The following is a 27,657-nucleotide window of genomic DNA, read 5'->3' on the forward strand; positions in this document are numbered from 1 at the left end:
GGAGTGGCGTGCAGACTTGGAATAACCCCATGAAACAGCCTGAAGGTGTTTGGACTTGCTGAGTTATTACATGTGTTTTTAAAATGTTAACAAGATGCCTGTATTGTTTTAGTTTAGAATGAATCAATCAAGGCACTACCAGGCAGGGAAATGTTGTTGATCTCATTAAATCTAAATAAATCTTAATCTTCCTTAAATCTTGTTTTTCCACCGACTCAGTCATATACATTGTTTTGTATGGAAACTCTTACTACTTATTCATAGGCCTACATGAACTACTTATGCATAATGTCTTTGTTTTTGTTAGTAGTTATCAATTGATTGACCCCTTTTGGTCATGTTTGTCCCCTCCTGCTCTCCATCCATCCATCCATCCATCTGTCTGTGCAGGGTCTAAAGCCCCAGACACGGTCTGTGGTTAACTCCCTCCTCTCAGGGGCCTTAGCTGGAGCCTTGGCCAAAACCGCTGTGGCCCCGCTGGATAGAACCAAGATAATCTTCCAAGGTAGGCAGCAACACTTCTTGCATGCTTTTGGAATAGTGAGGAATCAATTATTTTTATTTTCAATGTCATACATTTTTGTCTATTTATTTCCTTCATTGTAGTGTCCTCAGCAAGATTCTCTGCCAAGGTGAGTTGTTTGACCGATGTACTGTGTAAAATTGATTTGATGATGATTCATGATTCACCCAGTGGTGTAAAGTACTTAAGTAAAAATACTTTAAAGTACTACTTAAGTAGTTTTTTGGTGTATCTGTACTTTACTTTACTTTGACTACTTTTACTTCACTACATTCCTAAATGAAATATTGTACTTTTTACTCCATACATTTTCCCTGACACCCAAAAGTACTCGTTACATTTTGAATGCTAAGCAGAACAGGAAAATAGTCAAATTCACACACTTTTCAACCGAACATTCCTGGTCATCCCTACTGCCTCTGATCTGGCAGACTCAATTAAACACACATGCTTCGTTTGTAAATGATGTCTGAATGTTGTGTGGCCGTGGCTTTCCGTAAATAAACAACAACAAAATGGTGCCATCTGGTTTGCTTACTAAAAGGAATTTTACATTTATTTTTACTTTTGATTCTTAAGTATATTTTAAACCAATTACTTTTAGTAAAATTCTACTTGAGTAAAAGTCTATCTTTACTTTTACTCAAGTATGACAGTTGGGTACTTTTTCCACCACTGGATTCACCTTTGTGATGATGGCGATACTGTTGATAATGATGAAGATGCTGTTTATGATGATGATGATGAGACCCCATGCTGTTGGTCCACCCCCAGGAGGCGTATAGGTTGATCTATCGGACCTACCTGAAGGATGGCTTCCTCAGCCTGTGGCGGGGAAACTCTGCCACCATGGTACGGGTCATCCCCTACGCTGCCATCCAGTTCTGTGCTCACGAGCAGTACAAGAGACTACTGGGAGGATACTTCGGCTTCCAGGGCAAGTGAGTAACCATCCATATATAAACTAATCTAGTCCAGAGGCTAGGTTCCTGCCTAATAGGGAATAAGATATTCTTAGAGAATCCTTACGGAGAATGCTAAATGTTTTATCCATTCTTCTAGCAAGAAAAGTAGCGAGCGCATTGTGGCATCATCTGCTGACTATTTTAGAGAATTGTGTTCTCAACGGAGGTGCCAAATTTGGTTCCGTAATATGGAGTATTACTCTTTGGTCATATCTCCAATATTATTTGGAATCTCATCACAAAATCGTACATATAAGTGTCCAGGCAATGTTGTTCTGCACTAATATGGCTGTTGACTGACGTTTAAACAAGCATCTTAGCCAGATTTATCTACTCTTTCTAACAATTGTGTAATTCATAAACATAAACAACTTAGCTATTGAAATGCAAGCAGCAGGTGATAAGACCAGTTGCAGAATGCATTACAATATCAAAACATAACAATATTTAACTCAAGTCAACCCTACCGACATGGTTGTAATACATTCAGCAGTACTATTTATATGAACCTACTGGACCTCCTTAGCACAAACAAACAAGAATATGAAACAAAGTTTGTTCACTTTATTAAAAATGATGAGGATTGTGATTAGTCTAGATAGAACATCATTTGTTAATCCTGGTCCTGGGGACCCAAAGGGGGGCACATTTTTGCCCTAGCACTACACAGCAAATTAAACTATTCAACTTATCAACACGCAAGGCTTGATATTACTTTTTTTTAACACTTGCCCCTATGTAACACCATTTTCACATCATTGTATGATGCAAGGATGCCACTTTACAAAATGCATTACTATTCTTCTACCGTAGAGAATCAGACAGAGAAATAGGCTACATTCTGCTTATTGGCTTCTTTGCATATTCAAGCTTGTCTCAAAATACAACAATTTCCTTTTTAAGGCTCTCCTGGAGGATGGTTGGCCACCCTTGGTACCCTATACAATATTGCAACATTACAATTACAACCAAATACTTTTTATGTCTTCATAAAATAATTCTCTCCAAGGCTCGAAATTAAGGATGTCCCGTCATCTATGGGATGATAAAAAAAATGTCTACGGTTCAAAACGGACTCCGGGACAGTTCTAGAAAAGACAAATCCAGACAGTTTAGCTCAACAATGCACACGTGGCTGTAGGCTACACACAAGTGTTTCAAAATTAAATTGTCGGGATAATACAATTTTCAAAAGTGTACCGCGTGCTTGAGCGTTTTCATGTAACATCGACAAAGAACAATCACAGACCGAGCATGCTGGTCTCAGTTCCAGGTGCAACGCACGCACACCTGGAACTGAAGCTAGTCAGTGGGCATGCCCAGTCTGTAGGTGTTCTTCCACCAGCGCAGATGGCCATGAGTGTTGTGGAGCTCATTATACACCACCTTCACACTGTGAGAGGGAGAAAAGGGGTAGAGAGAAAGATGGGGAGGGAGAGAGAGGTGGAATTAGAGATCAGGGCATGACAGAAACGACCAGTGAACGATGAGATAAAGAAAGACCATTCACATCCACACACACCCTCCTAGTAAAGGTCTGACTGTAGGTGTAGCCTGTCTCTCATTGTTGGTGACGTCCATTGCAGATTATTGCTGATCCTCTCCGCCTGTGATTCGTCAAAGACTCTATCTCCTCCATGAGACTCATATCTCCCTCACTAGCTTTAAGCACCAGCTGTCAGAGCAGCTCACAGATCACTGCACCTGTACATAGCCCATCTGTAAACAGCCCATCTATCTACCTACCTCATCCCCATACTGTATTTATTTATCTTGCTCCTTTGCACCCCAGTATCTCTACTTGCACATTCATCTTCTGCACATCTACCATTCCAGTGTTTAATTGCTATATTGTACTTACTTCGCCACCATGGCCTATTTATTGCCTTACCTCTCTTGTCCTACCTCATTTGCACTCACTGTATATAGACTTTTTGTTTTCTTTTTTCTACTGTATTATTGACTATGTTTTGTTTATTCCATGTGTAACTCTGTTGTATGTGTCGAATTGCTATGCTTTATCTTGGCCAGGTCGCAGTTGCAAATGAGAACTTGTTCTCAACTAACCTACCTGGTTAAATAAAGGTGAACTAGCCTACCTGGTTAAATAAAGGTGAAATAAATAAATAAATAAATGTAGCAAGGGTTGTAGCGAGTCAGATCCTCCAGAACCTTCTCAAAGCGGGCTCACACCTGGGGGTGTCGCACGGGAGGGAGATGAACACATTACACACACCCGTATGCATAGATAAAGGCAGGTTTCCAGTAGAACATTGTGATATTACAATGTTGAGAAAAGGGTAAATCTGTAATTCAAATGTGTTGGTGGATATCATATCTACACTGCCAGAAACAAATAATACTTTGTATATGATAGACATTTAATCATAGGACTGGATGGTTTCAAATACTAACGTTAATTAGCTAGCTAGTTATTCTACTCATCAAGGCCTTTTAAAATAGGAAGTCAATGCTGCTGTTTACAGCTAGTGTTAGACAACTAGCTAGGAATTGTAATGCCCCTCTGGTTGATGACGTTAACTAGCTAGGCCAAAGCAATGTACAGTCGTGGCCAAAAGTTTTGAGAATGACATAAATATTAATTTTCACAAAGTCTGCTGCCTCAGTTTGTATGATGGCAATTTGCATATACTCCAGAATGTTATGAAGAGTGATCAGATGAATTGCAATTAATTGCAGAGTCCGTCTTTGCCATGCAAATGAACTAAATCCCCCCAAAACATTTCCACTGCATTTCAGCCCTGCCACAAAAGGACCAGCTGACGTCATGTCAGTGATTCTCTCGTTAACACAGGTCTGAGTGTTGACGTGGACAAGGCTGGAGATCACTCTGTCATGCTGATTGAGTTCGAATAACAGACCGGAAGCTTAAAAAGGAGGGTGGTGCTTGGAGTCATTGTTCTTCCTCTGTCAGCCATGGTTACCTGCAAGGAAACACGTGCCGTCATCATTGCTTTGCACAAAAAGGGCTTCACAGGCAAGGATGTTGCTGCCATTAAGATTGCACCTAAATCAACCATTTAACGGATCATCAAGAACTTCAAGGAGAGCAGTTCAACTGTTGTGAAGAAGGCGTCAGGGTGCGCAAGAAAGTCCAACAAGCGCCAGGACCGTCTCCTAAAGTTGATTCAGCTGCGGGATCGGGGCACCACCAGAACAGAGCTTGCTCAGGAATGGTAGCAGGCATCTGCACGCAAAGTGAGGCAAAGACTTTTGGAGGTTGGCCTGGTGAGCGCTACCATCAGTCCTGTGTCATGCCAACAGTAAAGCATCCTGAGACCATTCATGTGTGGGGTTGCTTCTCAGCCAAGGGAGTGGGCTCACTCACAATTTTGCCTAAGAACACAGCCATGAATAAAGAATGGTACCAACACATCCTCCGAGAGCAACTTCTCCCAACCATCCAGGAACAGTTTGGTGACAAACAATGCCTTTTCCAGCATGATGGAGCACGAATAGGCTGCCATCAGTCAGGATGTGGCCCAGAAGTTAATTGACAGCATGCCAGGGCGAATTGCAGAGGTCTTGGAAAAAGAAGGGTCAACACTGCAAATATTGACTCTTTGCATCAACTTCATGTATTTGTCAATAAATGGCCTAGGAACGGTGGGTTAACTGCCTTGTTCAGGGGCAGAATGACAGATTTTTACCTTGTCAGCTTGGGGATGCAACCTTACGTTAACTAACCCAACGCTCTAACTACCTGCTTTACGTTGCCAAGGTAAGTTGCTAGCTAGCATTAAACTTATCTTATAAAAAAAACAATCAATCAATCATAAACACTAGTTAACTACATATGGTTGATGATATTACTAGTTTATCTAGCCTGTCCTGCTTTGCATATAATCGATGTGGTGCCCATTCGCGAAAAAGGACTGTCTTTGCTCCAACATGTACCTAACCATAAACATCAATGTCTTTCTTAAAATCAATACACAAGTATATATTTTTAAACCTGCATATTTAGTTAATATTGCCTGCTAACATGAATTTCTTTTAACTTAGGGAAAATCACTTCCCTTGCAAACAGAGTCAGGGTATATGCAGCAGTTTGGGCCGCCTGACTTGTTGCGAACTGTGAAGACTATTTCTTCCTAACAAAGACAGCCGACTTCGCCAAACGGGGATGATTTAACAAAAGCGCATTTGCGAAAAAAAGCACAATCGTTGCACGACTGTACCTAACCATAAACATCAATGTCTTTCTTAAAAACAATACACAGAAGTATATATTTTTAAACCTGCATATTTAGCTAAAAGAAATCCAGGTTAGCAGGCAATATTAACCAGGTGAAATTGTGTCAGTTCTCTTGCGTTCATTGCACGCAGAATCAGGATATACAGAATCTGGCTCGTTGCGAACTAATTTGACAGAATTTTACGGAACTATGAAATAACATTGTAGGTTGTGCGATGTAACAGGAATATTTAGACTTATGGATGCCACCCGTTAGATAAAATACGGAACGGTTTCGTATGTCACTAAAAGAATAATGTTTTCGAGATGATAGTTTCCGGATTTGACCATATTAATGACCTAAGGTTTATTATATTATAGTTAAGTCTATGATTTGATATTTGATAGAGCAGTCTGACTGAGCGGTGGTAGGCAGCAGCAGGCTCGTAATAGTCAAAGGTATATGGTTTAGAGAGAAATAGTCCACGCGTCATAATTCCTGTAATAACTTGCGGCTGAACTTGAAAGGGGTTCCTTCATTATTTTACCGTTCATGTCTTCCATAGAGAATGTCTTGATCTACTTCAAATAAGGTCTGTGTTTTGTGCTTAAACCACCTCGGCGTTTTATATTGATCAGAGTTACACAGTTATAAAATTGGCAAGGTGGTGTAAGCCTAAACCAAACACAGACCTTATTTTAAGTTAATCTAAAAATATCCTATGGAATAAATGAAGGAACCGCTTTTCAGATTTTGCTAGAAGGTGTCATGGGAATTGTGACTCGCACTTTGGTAGTCAATTCTTACCGTGCCCATTATTAAAATAGGATTTCCTGCATATAGAAATGACAGTTTTTGTTTTCAGCATTCATCACAGGTAACTTAAACTCTATTTTTATTATTCAAACAGTTGAGAGTATTTGTCTCCTAAGCAGACTCTTCAGTATCGTTGTCACTTCAGAGCTGTGTGTGTTTATGTGTGTGTGTGCGTGTGTATATACATATATATATATAAAAAAATATATTATAATAATCGGCCGATTAATCGGTAGCGGCTTTTTCGGGCCCCCAATAATCGGTACCGGTATCGGCGTTGAAAAATCATAATCGGTCGACCTCTACTCTGCACCATCAGCTTGGAACGCCTTACAAAATATTTTGTAAACTGGAAGAACTTGTCCCAATTGGTGTTTTTAAATCATTGATGAAGGATTTTGAGGCTATTCCTTGACCTGTCAATCTTTTTAATTTGCTGTTTTATGATTTCGTTACACTCCTGTGATTTCTATGGTTTTTACTAGATTACTTGTAGTTTTTCATGTTGTCTGTCTAATTATTAATGACGTGGTGCTGCCTATCTTGACCAGGATGCTCTTGAAAATTTCAAATCTTAATGAGCCCTTCCTGGTTAAATAAAATAAATACAAATATTTTGGGTTCTGATTGGTTATGACAATTGGACTAAGCTCATTAGACATTATGTAAGTTATATTCTTCAAGAATTAATGGGTGGGCGTGTGTAGATCATTTAAAAGTCATAATTAATGACGCAATCACAGATTGACCCTTTAAAAACTTCAATTGAGTACAGGCTTAACTGAATGACAACCGAGTCCGAATATAATAAGGAATTTTATTAAATAGTTTTGGGTAGGCCTCGTCTCCGAGCAATGCTTCCCAGAGCCAGATGCTGATAGGTTGCCCAATGCTGGGCAGCAGGCATCGAAACTCCCATGTCCGGGGAAAGGAGTTCCAATGACGGGCCTTAAGGTTATTATGCTGGTGGTGGTGGAAGGTTGTTGGAAGACTGTTGCTTTAAAACAACAAGTGGGAGACACAAAGTAGGAGGAGTATTTGTATCTCAACTCAAGAGTCATGCCCATTGGTTTAAAGAAAGGATGGTGATTATTCACGAATGAGCCAATAGGTTAATCAGCAACCGTGGTGGAATTGCCTTGCTCATAGGCTGAAGTTTAATAGGCGAACTACATTCTTGCTAATAGGAAAAAAGGAAGAGCGACGTGGTGCTGATCTTATGAGGTAACATTGACACTATCCTATAAATACCTTCCATGCTGATGAGTGAGATGAGAAGCGATGTGAATTATGAGTTTACTAGATTAATGAAAAGTGGCTATCCATTTAGACCAGCCGTACTGACTGAACATTCATAACTAAACTACCGTTCAACAGTTTGGGGTCACTTAGAAATGTCCTTGTTTTTTTGTCCATTTAAAATAACATCAAATTGATCAGAAATACAGTATAGACATTGTTAATGTTGTAAATGACTATTGTAGCTGGAAACGGCTGATTTTTAATGGAATATCTACATAGGCGTTCAGAGGCCCATTATCAGCAACCATCACTCCTGTGTTCCAATGGAACGTTGTGTTAGCTAATCCAAGTTTATCATTTTAAAAGGCTAATTGATCATTAGAAAACCCTTTTGCAATTATGTTAGCACAGCTAAAAACAGTTGTTCTGATTTGATTTAAGATGCAATAAAACTGACCTTCTTTAGACTAGTTGATTATCTGGAGCCTCTGCATTTGTGGGTTCGATTACAGGCTCAAAATGGCCAGAAACAAAGACCTTTCTTCTGAAACTCGTCAGTCTATTCTTACTCTGAGAAATGAAGGCTATTCCATGTGAGAAATTGCCAAGAAACTGAAGATCTCGTACAACGTTGTGTTCTACTCCCTTCACAGAACAGCTCAAACACGGTTCTAATCAGAATAGTCAGAGTGGGAGGCCCCGGTGCACAACTGAGCAAGAGGACAAGTACATTAGTGTGTCTAGTTTGAGAAACAGACGCCTCACAAGTCCTCAAGTGGCAGATTCATTAAATAGTACACGCAAAACACCAGTCTCAACATCAACAGTGAAGAGGCGACTCCGGGATGCTGGCCTTCTAGGCAGAGTTCCTTGGTCCAGGGTCTGTGTTCTTTTGCCCATCTTAATCTTGTCTTTTTATTGGCCAGTCTGAGATACGGCTTTTTCTTTGCAACTCTGCCTAGTGTCTGCTGTTTTTTCCAGGTTTCTTAGGCCTGCATCAGAGCCTAGGTATTCAAAGATTGTCAAATCAGGCCCTTATGTATCCTGTGTACTGTGTTCCAGAGCCCTGCCGCCGGTGCCAAGGTTACTGGCGGGTTCTATGGCCGGTACCACAGCTGCCATGCTGACCTACCCTCTGGACATGGTGCGAGCCAGGATGGCTGTCACGCCCAAGGAGATGTAAGACAACTACCCCTACCTCTGAGAACACACACACTCCCACACACACACACACAGTACATTCGGAAAGTATTCAGACCCCTTCCCTTTTTCCACATTTTATGTTACAGCCTAATTCTAAAATGTATAAAATATTTTGTTTTCCCCATCAGTTTACACACAATACCCCATAATGACAGTGAAACAGGTTTTTAGACATTTTTGCACATTTATCAAAAATGATCAACAGAAATGCCTTTTTTACATTAGTATTCAGACCCTTTCCTATGAGAACCAAGAACCCGATGGTCACTCTGACGGAGCTCCAGAGTTCCTCTGTGTGTATGGGAGAACCATCCAGAAGGACAACCATCTCTGCAGCACTCCACCTATCAGGCCTTTATGGTAGAGTGGCCAGACGGAAGTCACTCCTCAGTAAAAGGCACATGACAGCCTGCTTGGATTTTGCCACAAGACACCACTCTTTGGCCTGAATGCCAAGCGTCACGTCTGGAGGAAATTTGGCACCATCCCATGGTGGTTGCAGCATCATGCTGTGGGGATGTTTTTCAGCGCAGGGACTCAAATCAAATTTTATTTGTCACATGCGCTTACTTATAAGCCCTTAACCAACAATGCAGTTTTAAGAAAATAGCCCCCCCCCCCAAAAAAAAAAGATTTAAGCGCAGCAGTAAATAACAATGTCTGGGCTATATTCAGGGGGTACCGGTACAGAGTCAATGTGCGGGGGCACCGGTTAGTTGAGGTAATATGTACATGTAGGTAGAGTTATTAAAGTGATTATGCATAGATAATAACAGAGAGTAGCAGCAGCGTAGAAGAGGGTGGGGGGGCGTGTGATGTACTGGGCCGTACGCACTACCCTCTGTAGTGCCTTGCGGTCGGAGGCCGAGCAGTTGCCATACCAGGCAGGGATGCAACCTTTCAGGATGCTCTTGATGGTGCAGCTGTAATACTATTTGAGCATCTGAGGACCCATGCCAGGGGGAATTGGCGTTGTTGTGCCCTCTTCATGACTGTCTTGGTGTGCTTGGACCATGTTAGTTTGTTTGTTTGATGTGGTCGTCAAAGAAACTTGAAGCTCTCAACCTGCTCCACTACAGCTCGTCGATGAGAATGGGGGCATGCTCGGTCCTCCTCTTCCTCTAGTCCACAATCATCTTCATTGTCTTGATGACATTGAGGGGTTTTTGTCCTTGCACCACACGGTCAGGTCTCTGACCTACTCCTTATAGGCTGTCTCATTGTTGACGGTGATCAGGCCTACCATTGTTGTCATCAGCAAATGATGGTGTTGGAGTTGTGCCTGGCCGTGCAGTCATGAGTGAACAGGGAGTACAGGAGGGGACTGAGCACTCACCCCTGAGGGGCCCCCGTGTTAAGGATCAGCGTGGCGGATGTGTTGTTGCCTACCCTTACCACCTGGGGGGGGCCCCATCAGGAAGTCCAGGTTGCAGAGGGAGGGGTTTAGTCTTAGGGTCCTTAGCTTAGTGATGAGCTTTGAGGGCACTATGGTGTTGAACGCTCGGCTGTGGTCAATGAATAGCATTCTCACATAGGTGTTCCTTTTGTCCAGGTGTGAAAAGGCACTGTGGAGTGCAATAGCGATTGCATCATCTGTGGATCTGTTGGGGCGGTATGCAAATTGGAGTGGTTCTAGGGTTTCTGGGATAATGGTGATGTGAGCCATGACCAGCCTTTCAAAGCATTTCATGGCTACGGAAGTGAGTGCTACGGGTCTGTAGTTATTTAGGCAGGTTACCTTTGTGTTCTTTGGCACAGGGACTATGGTGGTCTGCTTAAAACATGTTGGTATTACAGACTCAGATGGGAAGAGGCTGAACATGTCAGTGAAGACACTTGCCAGTTGGTCAGCGCATGCTCGGAGTACACGTCCTGGTAATCCGTCTGGCCCTGCGGCCTTGTTGACCTGTTTAAAGGTCTTACTCACATCAGCTGCGGAGAGTGTGATCACACAGTCATCCGGAACAGCTGATGCTTTCATGCATGTTTCAGTGTTACTTGCCTCGAAGCGAGCATAGAAGTTATTTAGCTCATCTGGCAGGTTTGTGTCACTGGGCAGCTCATGGCTGTGCTTCCCTTTGTAGTCTGTAACAGTTTGCAGGCCCTGCCACATCCGACGAGCGTCGGAGCCGGTGTAGTACGATTCAATCTTAGTCCTGTATTGACGCTTTGCCTGTTTGATGACTGGGAGATTCGTCAGGATCGAGGGAAAGATGAACGGAGCAAAGTACAGAGAGATCCTTGATGAAAACCTGCTCCAGAGCACTCAGTACCTCAGACTGGGGTGAAGGTTCACCTTCAAACAGGACAATAACCCAAAGCACACAGCCAGGACAACGCAGGAGTGGCTTCATGACAAGTCTCTGAATGTCCTTGAGTGGCCCAGCTAGAGCCCGGACTTGAACCTGATCGAACATCTCAGGAGAGACCTGAAAATAGCTGTGCAGCAACGCTCCCCATCAAACCTGACAGAGCTTGAGAGGATCTGCAGAGAAGAATGGGAGAAACTCCCCAAATACAGGTGTGCCAAGCTTGTAGCGTCATACCCAAGAAGACTCAAGACTGTAATTGCTGCCAAAGGTGCTTCAACACAGTACTTAGTAAAGGGTCTGAATACTTATATAAATGTGATATTTCAGTTTTTTAATTTTAATACATTTACAAAATATTCTAAACCTGTTTTTGCTTTGTCATTATGGGATATGGTGTGTAGATTGATGAGGGGGAAAAAACGATTTCATCCATTTTAGATTAAGGCTGAAACGTAACAAAATGTGGAAAAAGTCAAGGGGTCTGAATACTTTCCAAATGCACTGTACACACACACATACACAGACTGTTTGTGGTGCTGCGAATAACTCGCACTTTACATCCCTCTCTCTCTTCTCCCCTCAGGTACAGTAACATAATCCATGTGTTTGTGCGTATCTCTCGTGAGGAGGGTTTGAAGACGCTGTATCGTGGTTTCACCCCCACCATCCTGGGCGTGGTGCCCTACGCTGGACTTAGCTTCTTCACCTACGAGACACTCAAGAAAATGCATGCGGGTACTGCAGTGTCTCAGCTGTCTTGTCTGTCTGTCTAGTCGGTATCTAATCTGTCTAGTCTGTCTCTGTGTCCTGTCTCTCTGTCCTGTCTGTCCTGTCTGTCTCTCTGTCCTGTCTGTCTCTGTCTATCAGCAATACAGTGCATGGCTATATGTAAATATAAGGTTTCCCACTGACATGAACCCTCTCACCCCCTCCCTCCCTCTCTCACCCCCTCCCTCCCTCTCTCACCCCCTCCCTCCATCTCTCACCCTCTCCCTCCCTCCCTCCATCTCTCACCCTCTCCCTCCCTCCCTCCATCTCTCACCCCCTCCCTCCATCTCTCACCCCCTCCCTCCATCTCTCACCCCCTCCCTCCATCTCTCACCCCCTCCCTCCATCTCTCACCCCCTCCCTCCATCTCTCACCCCCTCCCTCCATCTCTCACCCTCTCCCTCCCTCCATCTCTCACCCTCTCCCTCCCTCCATCTCTCACCCTCTCCCTCCCTCCATCTCTCACCCTCTCCCTCCCTCCATCTCTCACCTTCTCCCTCCCTCCCTCCCTCCCTCACTCTCTCACTCCCTCCCTCTCTCTCTCTCTCACTCACTCACTCACTCCCTCACTCACTCACTCACTCACTCCCTCACTCACTCACTCACCTCACTCACTCACTCACTCCCTCTCTCACTCACTCACTCCCTCCCTCTCTCACTCCCTCCCTCTCTCACTCCCTCCCTCTCCCTTTCCCTCACACCCTCTCCCACCCTCCATCTCTCTCTCCCTCTCTCACCCACTCTCCCTCCATCACTCTCTCCCTCCATCACCCTCCCTCCATCCCTCCCTCTCTCTCCCTCTCTCTCCCTCTCTCCCTCCATCACTCTCTCCCTCCATCACTCCTCCCTCTCTCACTCCCTCCCTCTCTCACTCCCTCCCTCCATCTCTCCCTCCCTCTCTCACCCTCTCCCACCCTCCATCTCTCCCTCCCTCTCTCTCCCTCTCTCCCTCCCTCCCTCCATCTCTCACCCCCTCCCTCCCTCCCTCCCTCTATCTTCCTCCCTCTCTCTCCCTCTCTCACCCACTCTCCCTCCATCACTCCCTCTCTCTCCCTCTCTCTCCCTCTCTCCCTCCATCACTCTCTCCCTCCATCACTCCCTCCCTATCTCACTCCCTCCCTCTCTCACTCCCTCCCTCTCTCACTCCCTCCCTCCATCTCTCCATCTCTCACCCTCTCCCTCCCTCCATCTCTCACCCTCTCCCCCCTCCATCTCTCACCCTCTCCCTCCCTCCATCTCTCACCCTCTCCCTCCCTCCATCTCTCACCCTCTCCCTCCCTCCATCTCTCACCCTCTCCCTCCCTCCCTCCCTCCATCTCTCACCCTCTCCCTCCCTCCCTCCATCTCTCACCCCCTCCCTCCATCTCTCACCCCCTCCCTCCATCTCTCACCCTCTCCCTCCCTCCATCTCTCACCCTCTCCCTCCCTCCATCTCTCACCCTCTCCCTCCCTCCATCTCTCACCTTCTCCCTCCCTCCCTCCCTCCCTCACTCTCTCACTCCCTCCCTCTCTCACTCTCTCACTCACTCTCACTCACTCACTCACTCACTCACTCACTCACTCACTCACTCACTCCCTCTCTCACTCACTCACTCCCTCTCTCACTCACTCACTCCCTCCCTCCTCACTCCCTCCCTCTCTCACTCCCTCCCTCTCTCACTCCCTCACTCTCTCACTCTCTCCCTCCCTCCCTCCCTCTCTCCCTCCATCTCTCACCCTTTCCCTCCCACCCTCTCCCACCCTCCATCTCTCTCTCCCTCTCTCACCCACTCTCCCTCCATCACTCTCTCCCTCCATCCCTCCCTCTCTCTCCCTCTCTCTCCCTCTCTCCCTCCATCACTCTCTCCCTCCATCACTCCCTCCCTCTCTCACTCCCTCCCTCTCTCACTCCCTCCCTCCATCTCTCCCTCCCTCTCTCACCCTCTCCCACCCTCCATCTCTCCCTCCCTCTCTCTCCCTCTCTCCCTCCCTCCCTCCATCTCTCACCCCCTCCCTCCCTCCCTCTATCTTCCTCCCTCTCTCCCTCTCTCACCCACTCTCCCTCCATCACTCCCTCTCTCTCCCTCTCTCTCCCTCTCTCCCTCCCTCACACTCTCCCTCCATCACTCCCTCCCTATCTCACTCCCTCCCTCTCTCACTCCCTCCCTCTCTCACTCCCTCCCTCCATCTCTCCATCTCTCACCCTCTCCCTCCCTCCATCTCTCACCCTCTCCCTCCCTCCATCTCTCACCCTCTCCCTCCCTCCATCTCTCACCCTCTCTCACCCTCTCCCTCCCTCCTGTCTCACCCTCCCTCTCCCTCTCTCTCCCTCTCTCACTCACTCACTCCCTCCCTCCCTCCATCTCTCACTCTCTCCCTCTCCCTCCCTCTCACCCTCTCCCTCCCTCCCTCCATCTCTCCCCCTCTCCCTCCATCTCTCCCTCCATCTCTCACCCTCTCCCTCCCTCCATCTCTCCCTCCCTCCATCTCTCCCTCCCTCTCTCACCCTCTCCCACCCTCCATCTCTCCCTCTCTCCCTCCCTCCCTCCCTCCATCTCACTCCCTCCCTCCCTCTATCTTCCTCCCTCTCTCTCCCTCCCTCTCTCACTCCCTCCCTCTCTCACTCCCTCCCTCCCTCTCTCACTCCCTCCCTCCCTCTCTCACTCCATCTCTCACTCCCTCTCTCACTCCATCTCTCACTCCATCTCTCACTCCATCTCTCACTCCATCTCTCACTCATCTCTCACTCCATCTCCCTCACTCTCACTCCCTCACTCTCTCACTCCATCCCTCTCTCACTCCATCCCTCTCTCACTCTCTCACTCACTCCCTCTCTCACTCTCTCACTCACTCCCTCTCTCACTCTCTCACTCACTCCCTCTCTCACTCCCTCCCTCTCTCACTCTCTCACTCACTCCCTCTCTCACTCCCTCCCTCTCTCACTCCATCTCTCCCCCTCTCCCTCCATCTCTCCCTCCATCTCTCACCCTCTCTCTCCCACTCACCCTCTCCCTCCCTCCATCTCTCCCTCCCTCCATCTCTCCCTCCCTCTCTCAACCTCTCCCACCCTCCCTCCCTCCCTGCCTCCATCTCTCACTCCCTCCCTCCCTCTATCTTCCTCCCTCTCTCTCCCTCTCTCTCACCCTCTCTCCCTCCCTCCCTCTCTCACTCCCTCCCTCTCTCACTCCCTCCCACTCTCACTCCCTCCCTCCCTCTCACTCCATCTCCCTCCCTCCATCTCTCACTCCATCTCTCACTCCATCTCCCTCCCTCTCTCACTCCCTCCCTCTCTCACTCCCTCCCTCTCTCACTCCCTCCCTCTCTCACTCCCTCCCTCTCTCACTCCCTCCCTCTCTCACTCCCTCCCTCTCTCACTCTCTCCCTCCATCTCTCACTCTCTCCCTCCCTCTCCCTCCCTCTCACCCTCTCCCTCCCTCCCTCCCTCCCTCCTCTCTCCCTCCATCTCTCACCCTCCTCCCTCCCTCTCTCCTCCCTCCCTCTCTCACTCTCTCCCTCCATCTCTCCCTCTCTCACTCTCTCCCTCCATCTCTCCCTCCCTCTCCCTCCCTCTCACCATCTCCCTCCCTCCCTCCATCTCTCCCTCCCTCCCTCCATCTCTCACCCTCTCCCTCCCACTCACCCTTTCCCTCCCTCCATCTCTCACTCCCTCCCTCTCTCACCCTCTCCCACCCTCCATCTCTCCCTCTCTCCCTCCCTCCCTCCATCTCTCACTCCCTCCCTCCCTCTATCTTCCTCCCTCTCTCCCTCTCTCTCCCTCTCTCCCTCTCTCCCTCTCTCCCTCCTCCCCTCTCACTCACTCACTCACTCCCTCCCTCTCTCACTCCCTCCCTCTCTCACTCCCTCCCTCTCTCACTCACTCCCTCCCTCTCTCACTCCCTCCCTCCATCTCTCACTCCATCTCACTCCCTCCCTCTCTCACTCCCTCCCTCTCTCTCACTCCCTCCCTCTCCCTCCCTCCCTCTCTCACTCACTCCCTCCCACTCTCACTCCCTCCCACTCTCACTCCCTCCCTCTCTCCCTCCCTCCCTCTCTCCCTCCATCTCTCACCCTCTCCCTCCCTCCATCTCTCCCTCCCTCTCTCACCCTCTCCCACCCTCCATCTCTCCCTCCCTCTCTCTCCCTCTCTCCCTCCCTCCCTCCCTGCCCTCCATCTCTCACCCCCTCCCTCCCTCCCTCTATCTTCCTCCCTCTCTCTCCCTCTCTCACCCACTCTTCCTCCATCACTCTCTCCCTCCATCCCTCCCTCTCTCTCCCTCTCTCACCCACTCTCCCTCCATCACTCTCTCCCTCCATCACTCTCTCCCTCCATCACTCTCTCTCCTCCATCACTCTCTCCTCCATCACTCTCTCCCTCCATCACTCCCTCTCTCCTCCATCACTCCATCACTCCCTCCTCTCTCACTCACTCTCTCACTCCCTCCCTCACTCCCTCCCTCTCTCACTCCCTCCCTCCATCTCTCCATCTCTCACCCTCTCCATCTCTCACCCTCTCCCTCCTCCATCTCTCACCCTCTCCCTCCCTCCATCTCTCACCCTCTCCCTCCCTCTCACTCCCTCTCACCCTCTCCCTCCCTCCATCTCTCCCCCTCTCCCTCCATCTCTCCCTCCATCTCTCACCCTCTCCCTCCCTCCATCTCTCCCTCCCTCTCTCACTCCCTCCCTCCCTCTCTCACTCACTCCCTCTCTCACTCCATCCCTCCATCTCTCCCTCCATCTCTAACTCCATCTCCCTCCCTCTCTCACTCCCTCCCTCTCACCCTCTCCCTCCCTCCCTCCCTCCATCTCTCCCCCTCTCCCTCCATCTCTCCCTCCATCTCTCACCCTCTCCCTCCCACTCACCCTCTCCCTCCCTCCATCTCTCCCTCCCTCTCTCACTCCCTCCCTCCCTCTCTCACTCCCTCTCTCACTCCATCTCTAACTCCATCTCCCTCGCCCTCCCTCCATCTCTCCCTCTCTCACTCTCTCCCTCCCTCCATCTCTCACCCCCTCTCCCTCCCTCCCTGTCTCACCCTCCCTCTCCCTCTCTCTCTCTCCCTCTCTCACTCTCTCCCTCCATCTCTCCCTCTCACTCTCTCCCTCCATCTCTCACTCTCTCCCTCCCTCTCCCTCCCTCCCTCCCTCCATCTCTCCCCCTCTCCCTCCATCTCTCCCTCCATCTCTCACCCTCTCCCTCCCTCCATCTCTCCCTCCCTCTCTCACCCTCTCCCACCCTCCATCTCTCCCTCTCTCCCTCCCTCCCTCCATCTCTCACTCCCTCCCTCCCTCTATCTTCCTCCCTCTCTCTCCCTCCCTCCCTCCCTCTCTCACTCCCTCCCTCTCTCTCTCACTCCCTCCCTCTCTCACTCCATCTCTCACTCCATCTCACTCCCTCCCTCTCTCACTCCCTCCCTCTCTCACTCCCTCCCTCTCTCACTCCCTCTCTCTCTCCCTCCCTCCCCTCTCTCACTCTCTCACTCTCTCACTCCCTCCCTCTCTCACTCCCTCACTCTCTCACTCCTCTCACTCACTCCCTCCCTCTCTCACTCCCTCCCTCTCCCTCCATCTCTCCCTCCATCTCTCACCCTCTCCCTCCCACTCACCCTCTCCCTCCCTCCATCTCTCCCTCCCTCCATCTCTCCCTCCCTCCATCTCTCCCTCCCTCTCTCACCCTCTCCCACCCTCCCTCTCTCCCTCCCTCCCTCCCTCCCTCCATCTCTCACTCCCTCCCTCCCTCTATCTTCCTCCCTCTCTCTCCCTCACCCTCTCCCTCCCTCCCTCCCTCTCTCACTCCCTCTCTCACTCCCTCCCTCCCTCTCTCACTCCCTCCCTCCCTCTCTCACTCCCTCCTCTCTCACTCCCTCCCTCCCTCCCTCTCTCACTCCCTCCCTCCCTCTCTCACTCCATCTCACTCCCTCCCTCTCTCACTCCCTCCCTCTCTCACTCCCTCCCCTCTCTCACTCCCTCCCTCTCTCACTCCCTCCCTCTCCCTCCATCTCTCACTCTCTCCCTCCATCTCTCACTCTCTCCCTCCCTCTCCCTCCCTCTCACCATCTCCCTCCCTCCCTCCATCTCTCACCCTCTCCCTCCCACTCACCCTCTCCCTCCCTCCATCTCTCACTCCCTCCATCTCTCCCTCCCTCTCTCACCCCTCCCACTCACTCCTCCCACTCTCCACTCCCTCCCTCTCTCACTCCCTCCCTCTCTCCCTCCCTCCCTCTCTCTCTCACTCCCTCTCTCACTCTCTCACTCACTCTCTCACTCCCTCCCACTCTCACTCCCTCCCACTCTCACTCCCTCCCACTCTCACTCCCTCCATCTCTCACCCTCCCACTCACCCTCTCCCTCCCTCCATCTCTCCCTCCCTCTCTCACCCTCTCCCACCCTCCATCTCTCCCTCCCTCTCTCCCTCTCTCCCTCCCTCCCTCCCTCCATCTCTCCCTCCCTCCCTCCCTCTCTCTATCTTCCTCCCTCTCTCTCCCTCTCCTCACCCACTCTTCCTCCATCACTCTCCCTCCATCCCTCCCTCTCTCTCTCCCTCTCCTCACCCACTCTCCCTCCATCACCCCCTCCCTCACTCCCTCCCTCTCTCACTCCCTCCCTCTCTCACTCCCTCCCTCCATCTCTCCATCTCTCACCCTCTCCCTCCCTCCATCTCTCACCCTCTCCCTCCCTCCATCTCTCACCCTCTCCCTCCCTCCATCTCTCACCCTCTCCCTCCCTCCATCTCTCACCCTCTCCCTCCCTCCATCTCTCTCTCTCTCCCTCCCTCCATCTCTCTCTCTCTCTCTCTCTCCCTCTCTCACTCCCTCCATCTCTCACTCCCTCCTCTCTCACTCCCTCCCTCTCTCACTCCCTCCCTCTCTCACTCCCTCCCTCTCTCACTCCCTCCCTCTCTCACTCCATCCCTCTCTCCCTCTCTCACTCTCTCACTCACTCCTCCCTCTCTCACTCCCTCCCTCTCTCACTCCATCTCTCTCACTCCCTCCCTCTCTCACTCTCTCACTCACTCTCTCACTCTCTCACTCACTCTCTCACTCCCTCCCACTCTCACTCCCTCCCACTCTCACTCCCTCCATCTCTCCCTCCCTCCCTCCCCTCTATCTCTCCTCCCTCTCTCTCCCTCTCTCACCCACTCTTCCTCCATCACTCTCCCTCCATCCCTCCCTCTCTCTCCCTCTCTCACCCACTCTCCCTCCATCACTCCCTCCCTCACTCCCTCCCTCTCTCACTCCCTCCCTCCATCTCTCCATCTCTCACCCCCTCCCTCCATCTCTCCATCTCTCACCCTCTCCCTCTCTCCATCTCTCACCCTCTCCCTCCCTCCATCTCTCACCCCTCTCCCTCCCTCCATCTCTCACCCTCTCCCTCCCTCCATCTCTCACCCTCTCCCTCCCTCCATCTCTCACCCTCTCCCTCCCTCCATCTCTCACCCTCTCTCTCCCTCCATCTCTCACTCTCTCCCTCCTCTCTCACTCCCTCTCACCCCTCTCCCTCCCTCCCTCCATCTCTCCCTCCATCTCTCACCCTCTCCCTCCATCTCTCACCCTCTCCCTCCCACTCACCCTCTCCCTCCCTCCATCTCTCCCTCCCTCTCTCACTCCCTCCCTCTCTCCCTCCATCTCTCCTCACTCCCTCTCTCTCTCACTCCATCTCACTCCCTCCCTCTCTCACTCCCTCCCTCTCTCACTCCCTCCCTCTCTCACTCCCTCCCTCTCTCACTCCCTCCCTCTCTCACTCCATCCCTCTCTCCCTCTCTCACTCCATCCCTCTCTCCCTCTCTCACTCTCTCACTCCCTCCCTCTCTCACTCTCTCACTCACTCCTCCCTCTCTCACTCCATCTCTCCCCCCTCTCCCTCCATCTCTCCCTCCATCTCTCACCCTCTCCCTCCCACTCACCCTCTCCCTCCCTCCATCTCTCCCTCCCTCCATCTCTCCCTCTCTCTCTCTCCCTCTCCCACCCTCCCTCTCTCCCCCTCCCTCCCTCCATCTCTCACTCCCTCCCTCCATCTCTCACCCTCTCCCTCCCACTCACCCTCTCCCTCCCTCCATCTCTCCCTCCCTCTCTCTCCCTCTCTCCCTCCCTCCCTCCATCTCTCACCCCCTCCCTCCCTCCCTCTATCTTCCTCCCTCTCTCTCCCTCTCTCACCCACTCTCACTCCCTCCCTCCCTCTCTCACTCCCTCCCTCACTCCCTCCCTCTCTCACTCCCTCCCTCCTCCCTCCCTCCTCCTCCCTCTCTCACCTCTCCCTCCCTCCCTCTCTCACCCTCTCTCCCTCCCTCCATCTCTCACCCTCTCCCTCCCTCCATCTCTCACCCTCTCCCTCCCTCCATCTCTCACCTCTCCCTCCCTCCATCTCTCACCCTCTCCCTCTCTCTCCCTCCCTCTCTCACTCTCTCCCTCCATCTCTCACTCTCTCCTCCCTCTCACCCTCTCCCTCCCTCCCTCCCTCCATCTCTCCCTCCCTCCCTCCCTCCCTCCCTCCATCTCTCCCCCTCTCCCTCCATCTCTCCCTCCATCTCTCACCCTCTCCCTCCCCACTCACCCTCTCCCTCCCTCCATCTCTCCCTCCCTCCATCTCTCACTCCCTCCCTCCCTCTATCTTCCTCCCTCTCTCTCCCTCTCTCTCCCTCCCTCTCTCACTCTCTCCCTCCCTCTCTCCCTCCCTCTCCCTCCCTCTCACCCCTCTCCCTCCATCTCTCCCCCTCTCCCTCCATCTCTCCCTCCATCTCTCACCCTCTCCCTCCCACTCACCCCTCTCCCTCCCTCCATCTCTCCCTCCCTCCATATCTCCCTCCCTCCATCTCTCCCTCCCTCTCTCACCCTCTCCCCACCCTCCATCTCTCCCTCCCTCCCTCCCTCCCTCTCTCACTCCCTCCCTCTCTCACTCCCTCCCTCCCTCTCTCCCTCCCTCTCTCACTCCATCTCTCACTCCATCTCCCTCCTCTCTCTCACTCCATCTCCCTCACTCTCTCTCACTCCATCTCCCTCCCTCTCTCACTCCCTCCCTCTCTCACTCCCTCCCCTCTCTCACTCTCTCACTCCCTCCCTCTCTCACTCCCTCCCTCTCTCACTCTCTCACTCACTCCCTCCCTCTCACTCCCTCACTCACTCACTCCCTCCCTCTCTCACTCTCTCCCTCCCTCCCTCCCCCCTCCCTCCCTCCATCTCTCCCTCCATCTCTCACCCTTTCCCTCCCACTCACCCTCTCCCTCCCTCCATCTCTCCCTCCCTCTCTCACCCTCTCCCACCCTCCATCTCTCCCTCCCTCTCTCTCCCTCTCTCCCTCCCTCCCTCCATATCTCACCCCCTCCCTCCCTCCCTCTATCTTCCTCCCTCTCTCTCCCTCTCTCACCCACTCTCCCTTCATCACTCTCTCCCTCCATCCCTCCCTCTCTCTCCCTCTCTCACCCACTCTCCTCCATCACTCTCTCCCTCCATCACTCCCTCCCTCTCTCACTCCCTCCCTCTCTCACTCCCTCCCTCTCTCACTCCCTCCCTCCATCTCTCCTCTCTCACTCCCTCCCTCCATCCCTCCCTCTCTCACTCCCTCCCTCCATCTCTCACCTCCCTCTCTCTCCCTCTCTCCCTCCCTCCCTCCATACTCACCCCCTCCCTCCCTCCTCTATCTTCCTCCCTCTCTCTCCCTCTCTCACCCACTCTCCCTGCATCACTCTCTCCCTCCATCCCTCCCTCTCTCTCCCTCTCTCACCCACTCTCCCTCCATCACTCTCTCCCTCCATCACTCCCTCCCTCTCTCACTCCCTCCCTCTCTCACTCCCTCCCTCTCTCACTCCCTCCCTCCATCTCTCCCTCTCTCACTCCCTCCCTCCATCTCTCCCTCTCTCACTCTCTCCCTCCCTCCATCTCTCACCCTCTCCCTCCCTCCCTGTCTCACCCTCCCTCTCCCTCTCTCTCCCTCCCTCTCTCACTCTCTCCCTCCATCTCTCCCTCTCACTCTCTCCTCCATCTCTCACTCTCTCCCTCCCTCTCCCTCCCTCCCTCCCTCCCTCCATCTCTCCCCCTCTCCCTCCATCTCTCCCCCATCTCTCACCCTCTCCTCCCTCCACTCTCCCTCCCTCTCTCACCCTCTCCCACCCTCCATCTCTCCCTCTCTCCCTCCCTCCCTCCATCTCTCACTCCCTCCCTCCCTCTATCTTCCTCCCTCTCTCTCCCTCCCTCCCTCCCTCTCTCACTCCCTCCCTCTCTCTCCTACTCCCTCCCTCTCTCACTCCATCCTCACTCCATCTCACTCCCTCCCTCTCTCACTCCCTCCCTCTCTCCATCTCACTCCCTCCCTCTCACTCCCTCCCTCTCTCACTCCCTCCCTCTCTCACTCCCTCACTCTCTCACTCCCTCCCTCTCTCACTCCCTCACTCTCTCACTCTCTCACTCACTCCCTCCCTCTCTCACTCCCTCCCTCTCCTCCATCTCTCCCTCCATCTCTCACCCTCTCCCTCCCACTCACCCTCTCCCTCCCTCCATCTCTCCCTCCCTCCATCTCTCCCTCCTCTCTCACCCTCTCCACCCTCCCTCTCTCCCTCCCTCCCTCCCTCCATCTCTCACTCCTCCCTCCCTCTATCTTCCTCCCTCTCTCTCCCTCACCCTCTCCCTCCCTCTCTCACTCCCTCTCTCACTCCCTCCCTCCCTCTCTCACTCCCTCCCTCCCTCTCTCACTCCCTCCCTCTCTCACTCCCTCCCTCCCTCCCTCTCTCACCCCTCCCTCCCTCTCTCACTCCATCTCACTCCCTCCATCTCTCACTCCCTCCCTCTCTCACACCCTCCCTCTCTCACTCCCTCCCTCTCTCACTCCCTCCCTCTCCCTCCATCTCTCACCCTCTCCCTCCATCTCTCACTCTCTCCCTCCATCTCTCACTCTCTCCCTCCATCTCTCACTCTCTCCCTCCCTCTCCCTCCCTCTCACCATCTCCCTCCCTCCCTCCATCTCTCACCCTCTCCCTCCCACTCACCCTCTCCCTCCCTCCATCTCTCCTCCCTCCCTCCCTCCATCTCTCTCTCCCTCCCTCCCTCTCTCACTCACTCACTCCCTCCCTCTCTCACTCCCTCCCTCTCTCACTCCCTCCCTCCTCTCACTCCTCCCTCTCTCACTCACTCACTCCCTCCCTCTCTCACTCACTCCCTCCCTCTCTCACTCCATCTCACTCTCTCTACTCCATCTCACTCCCTCCCTCCCCTCTCACACCCTCCCTCTCTCACTCCCTCCCTCTCTCACTCTCTCACTCCCTCCCTCTCACTCCCTCCTCTCTCACTCTCTCACTCACTCCCTCCCTCTCTCACTCCCTCACTCACTCACTCCCTCCCTCTCTCACTCTCTCCCTCCCTCCCTCCCTCCCTCCCTCCCTCCATCTCTCCTCCATCTCTCACCCTTTCCCTCCCACTCACCCTCTCCCTCCCTCCATCTCTCCCTCCCTCTCTCACCCTCTCCCACCCTCCATCTCTCCCTCCCTCTCTCTCCCTCTCTCCCTCCCTCCCTCCATATCTCACCCCCTCCCTCCCTCCCTCTATCTTCCTCCCTCTCTCTCCTCTCTCACCCACTCTCCTCACACTCTCTCCCTCCATCCCTCCCTCTCTCTCCCTCTCTCACCCACTCTCCCTCCATCACCTCTCCCTCCATCACTCCCTCCCCTCTCACACCCTCCCTCTCTCACTCCTCCCTCTCTCACTCCTCCCTCCATCTCTCCCTCTCTCACTCCCTCCCTCCATCCCTCCCTCTCTCACTCCCTCCCTCCATCTCTCCCTCCCTCTCTCTCCCTCTCTCCCTCCCTCCCTCCATATCTCACCCCCTCCCTCCCTCCCTCTATCTTCCTCCCTCTCTCTCCCTCTCTCACCCACTCTCCCTTCATCACTCTCTCCCTCCATCCCTCCCTCTCTCTCCCTCTCTCACCCACTCTCCCTCCATCACTCTCTCCCTCCATCACTCCCTCCCTCTCTCACTCCCTCCCTCTCTCACTCCCTCCCTCTCTCACTCCCTCCCTCCATCTCTCCCTCTCTCACGCCCTCCCTCCTATCTCTCCCTCTCTCACTCTCTCCCTCCTCCTCCATCTCTCACCCTCTCCCTCCCTCCCTGTCTCACCCTCCCCTCTCCCTCTCTCTCCCTCCCTCTCTCACTCTCTCCCTCCATCTCTCCCTCTCACTCTCTCCCTCCATCTCTCACTCTCTCCTCCCTCTCCTCCCTCCCTCCCTCCCTCCATCTCTCCCCCTCTCCCTCCATCTCTCCCTCCATCTCTCACCCTCTCCCTCCCTCCATCTCTCCCTCCCTCCTCTCACCCTCTCCCCACCCTCCATCTCTCCCTCTCCCTCCCTCCCTCCATCTCTCACTCCCTCCCTCCCTCTATCTTCCTCCCTCTCTCTCCCTCCCTCCCTCCCTCTCTCACTCCCTCCCTCTCTCTCTCTACTCCCTCCCTCTCTCACTCCATCTCTCACTCCATCTCACTCCCTCCCTCTCTCACTCCCTCCCTCTCTCCATCTCACTCCCTCCCTCTCTCACTCCTCCCTCTCTCACTCCCTCCCTCTCTCACTCCCTCCCTCTCTCACTCCCTCCCTCTCTCACTCCCTCACTCTCTCACTCTCTCACTCACTCCCTCCCTCTCTCACTCCCTCCCTCTCCCTCCATCTCTCCCTCCATCTCTCACCCTCTCCCTCCCACTCACCCTCTCCCTCCCTCCATCTCTCCCTCCCTCCATCTCTCCCTCCCTCTCTCACCCTCTCCCACCCTCCCTCTCTCCCTCCCTCCCTCCCTCCATCTCTCACTCCCTCCCTCCCTCTATCTTCCTCCCTCTCTCTCCCTCACCCTCTCCCTCCCTCCCTCCCTCTCTCACTCCCTCTCTCACTCCCTCCCTCCCTCTCTCACTCCCTCCCTCCCTCTCTCACTCCCTCCCTCTCTCACTCCCTCCCTCCCTCCCTCTCTCACTCCCTCCCTCCCTCTCTCACTCCATCTCACTCCCTCCATCTCTCACTCCCTCCCTCTCTCACTCCCTCCCTCTCTCACTCCCTCCCTCTCTCACTCCCTCCCTCTCCCTCCATCTCTCACCCTCTCCCTCCATCTCTCACTCTCTCCCTCCATCTCTCACTCTCTCCCTCCATCTCTCACTCTCTCCCTCCCTCTCCCTCCCTCTCACCATCTCCCTCCCTCCCTCCATCTCTCACCCTCTCCCTCCCACTCACCCTCTCTCCTCCCTCCATCTCTCCCTCCCTCCCTCCCTCCATCTCTCTCTCCCTCTCTCCCTCCCTCCCTCTCTCACTCACTCACTCCCTCCCTCTCTCACTCCCTCCCTCTCTCACTCCCTCCCTCTCTCACTCCCTCCCTCCCTCTCACTCCCTCCCTCTCTCACTCACTCACTCCCTCCCTCTCTCACTCACTCCCTCCCTCTCTCACTCCATCTCACTCTCTCTCACTCCATCTCACTCCCTCCCTCTCTCACTCCCTCCCTCTCTCACTCCCTCCCTCTCTCTCTCACTCCCTCCCTCCCTCACTCTCTCACTCACTCTCTCACTCCCTCCCACTCTCACTCCCTCCCTCTCTCACTCCCTCCCTCTCTCTCTCACTCCCTCTCTCACTCTCTCACTCACTCTCTCACTCCCTCCCACTCTCACTCCCTCCCTCTCTCACTCCCTCCCACTCTCACTCCCTCCTCTCTCACTCCCTCCCTCTCTCCCTCCCTCTCTCACTCCCTCCCTCTCTCTCTCACTCCCTCTCTCACTCACTCTCTCACTCCCTCCCACTCTCACTCCCTCCCACTCTCACTCCCTCCCACTCTCACTCCCTCCATCTCTCACCCTCCCACTCACCCTCTCCCTCCCTCCATCTCTCCCTCCCTCTCTCACCCTCTCCCACCCTCCATCTCTCCCTCCCTCTCTCCCTCTCTCCCTCCCTCCCTCCCTCCATCTCTCCCTCCCTCCCTCCCTCTCTCTATCTTCCTCCCTCTCTCTCCCTCTCTCACCCACTCTTCCTCCATCACTCTCCCTCCATCCCTCCCTCTCTCTCCCTCTCTCACCCACTCTCCCTCCATCACCCCCTCCCTCACTCCCTCCCTCTCTCACTCCCTCTCTCACTCCCTCCCTCCATCTCTCCATCTCTCACCCTCTCCTCCCTCCATCTCTCACCCTCTCCCTCCCTCCATCTCTCACCCTCTCCCTCCCTCCATCTCTCACCCTCTCCCTCCCTCCATCTCTCACCCTCTCCCTCCCTCCATCTCTCACCCTCTCCCTCCCTCCATCTCTCTCTCTCTCTCTCTCTCCCTCTCTCACTCCCTCCATCTCTCACTCCCTCCCTCTCTCACTCCCTCCCTCTCTCACTCCCTCCCTCTCTCACTCCATCCCTCTCTCCCTCTCTCACTCTCTCACTCACTCCTCCCTCTCTCACTCCCTCCCTCTCTCACTCCATCTCTCTCTCACTCCCTCCCTCTCTCACTCACTCTCTCACTCTCTCACTCACTCTCTCACTCCCTCCACTCTCACTCCCTCCCACTCTCACTCCCTCCCACTCTCACTCCCTCCCACTCTCACTCCCTCCATCTCTCCCTCCCTCCCTCCCTCTATCTTCCTCCCTCTCTCTCCCTCTCTCACCCACTCTTCCTCCATCACTCTCCCTCCATCCCTCCCTCTCTCTCCCTCTCTCACCCACTCTCCCTCCATCACTCCCTCCCTCACTCCCTCCCTCTCTCACTCCCTCCCTCCATCTCTCCATCTCTCACCCCCTCCCTCCATCTCTCCATCTCTCACCCTCTCCCTCTCTCCATCTCTCACCCTCTCCCTCCCTCCATCTCTCACCCTCTCCCTCCCTCCATCTCTCACCCTCTCCCTCCCTCCATCTCTCACCCTCTCCCTCCCTCCATCTCTCACCCTCTCCCTCCCTCCATCTCTCACCCTCTCTCTCCCTCCATCTCTCTCATCTCTCACTCTCTCCCTCCCTCTCACTCCCTCTCACCCTCTCCCTCCCTCCCTCCCTCCATCTCTCACTCTCTCTCCCTCCATCTCTCACCCTCTCCCTCCCTCCACTCCCCACCCCTCTCCCTCCCTCCATCTCTCCCTCCCTCTCTCACTCCCTCCCTCTCTCACTCCCTCCATCTCTCACTCCATCTCCCTCACTCTCTCTCACTCCATCTCACTCCCTCCCTCTCTCACTCCCTCCCTCTCTCACTCCCTCCCTCTCTCACTCCCTCCCTCTCTCACTCCCTCCCTCTCTCACTCCATCCCTCTCTCCCTCTCTCACTCTCTCACTCCCTCCCTCTCTCACTCTCTCACTCACTCCTCCCTCTCTCACTCCATCTCTCCCCTCTCCCTCCATCTCTCCCTCCATCTCTCACCCTCTCCCTCCCACTCACCCTCTCCCTCCCTCCATCTCTCCCTCCCTCCATCTCTCCCTCCCTCTCTCACCCTCTCCCACCCTCCCTCTCTCCCTCCCTCCCTCCATCTCTCACTCCCTCCCTCTATCTTCCTCCCTCTCTCACCCTCTCTCCCTCCCTCCCTCTCTCACTCCCTCTCACCCTCTCTCCCTCCCTCCCTCTCTCCCTCCCTCCCTCTCTCCCTCCCTCCCTCTCTCACTCCCTCCCTCTCTCACTCACTCCCTCCCTCTCTCTCTCACTCCCTCCCTCCATCTCTCACTCCATCTCTCACTCCATCTCCCTCACT

The 27,657-nt window shown here is 52.9% G+C and overlaps 1 protein-coding gene across 2 annotated transcripts in view; it reads left to right on the forward strand.

The window, feature by feature from the left end:
* slc25a42 (solute carrier family 25 member 42) overlaps positions 1 to 27,657 on the forward strand; it is a 52,337-nt gene that overhangs the window by 21,598 nt on the left and 3,082 nt on the right. For both annotated transcript variants that reach the window (XM_045694357.2, XM_014141246.3), the window contains exons 3-7: positions 391 to 505; positions 607 to 632; positions 1,298 to 1,464; positions 8,808 to 8,924; positions 11,844 to 11,995. In XM_045694357.2, coding sequence (XP_045550313.1) covers positions 391 to 505; positions 607 to 632; positions 1,298 to 1,464; positions 8,808 to 8,924; positions 11,844 to 11,995 — 577 coding nt within the window. The remainder of the gene's footprint in view (positions 1 to 390; positions 506 to 606; positions 633 to 1,297; positions 1,465 to 8,807; positions 8,925 to 11,843; positions 11,996 to 27,657) is intronic.

This window comes from Salmo salar, chromosome 14, assembly GCF_965601325.2.
Source record: "Salmo salar chromosome 14, fSalSal1, whole genome shotgun sequence".
NCBI classification, from domain to species: Eukaryota; Metazoa; Chordata; class Actinopteri; order Salmoniformes; family Salmonidae; genus Salmo; species Salmo salar.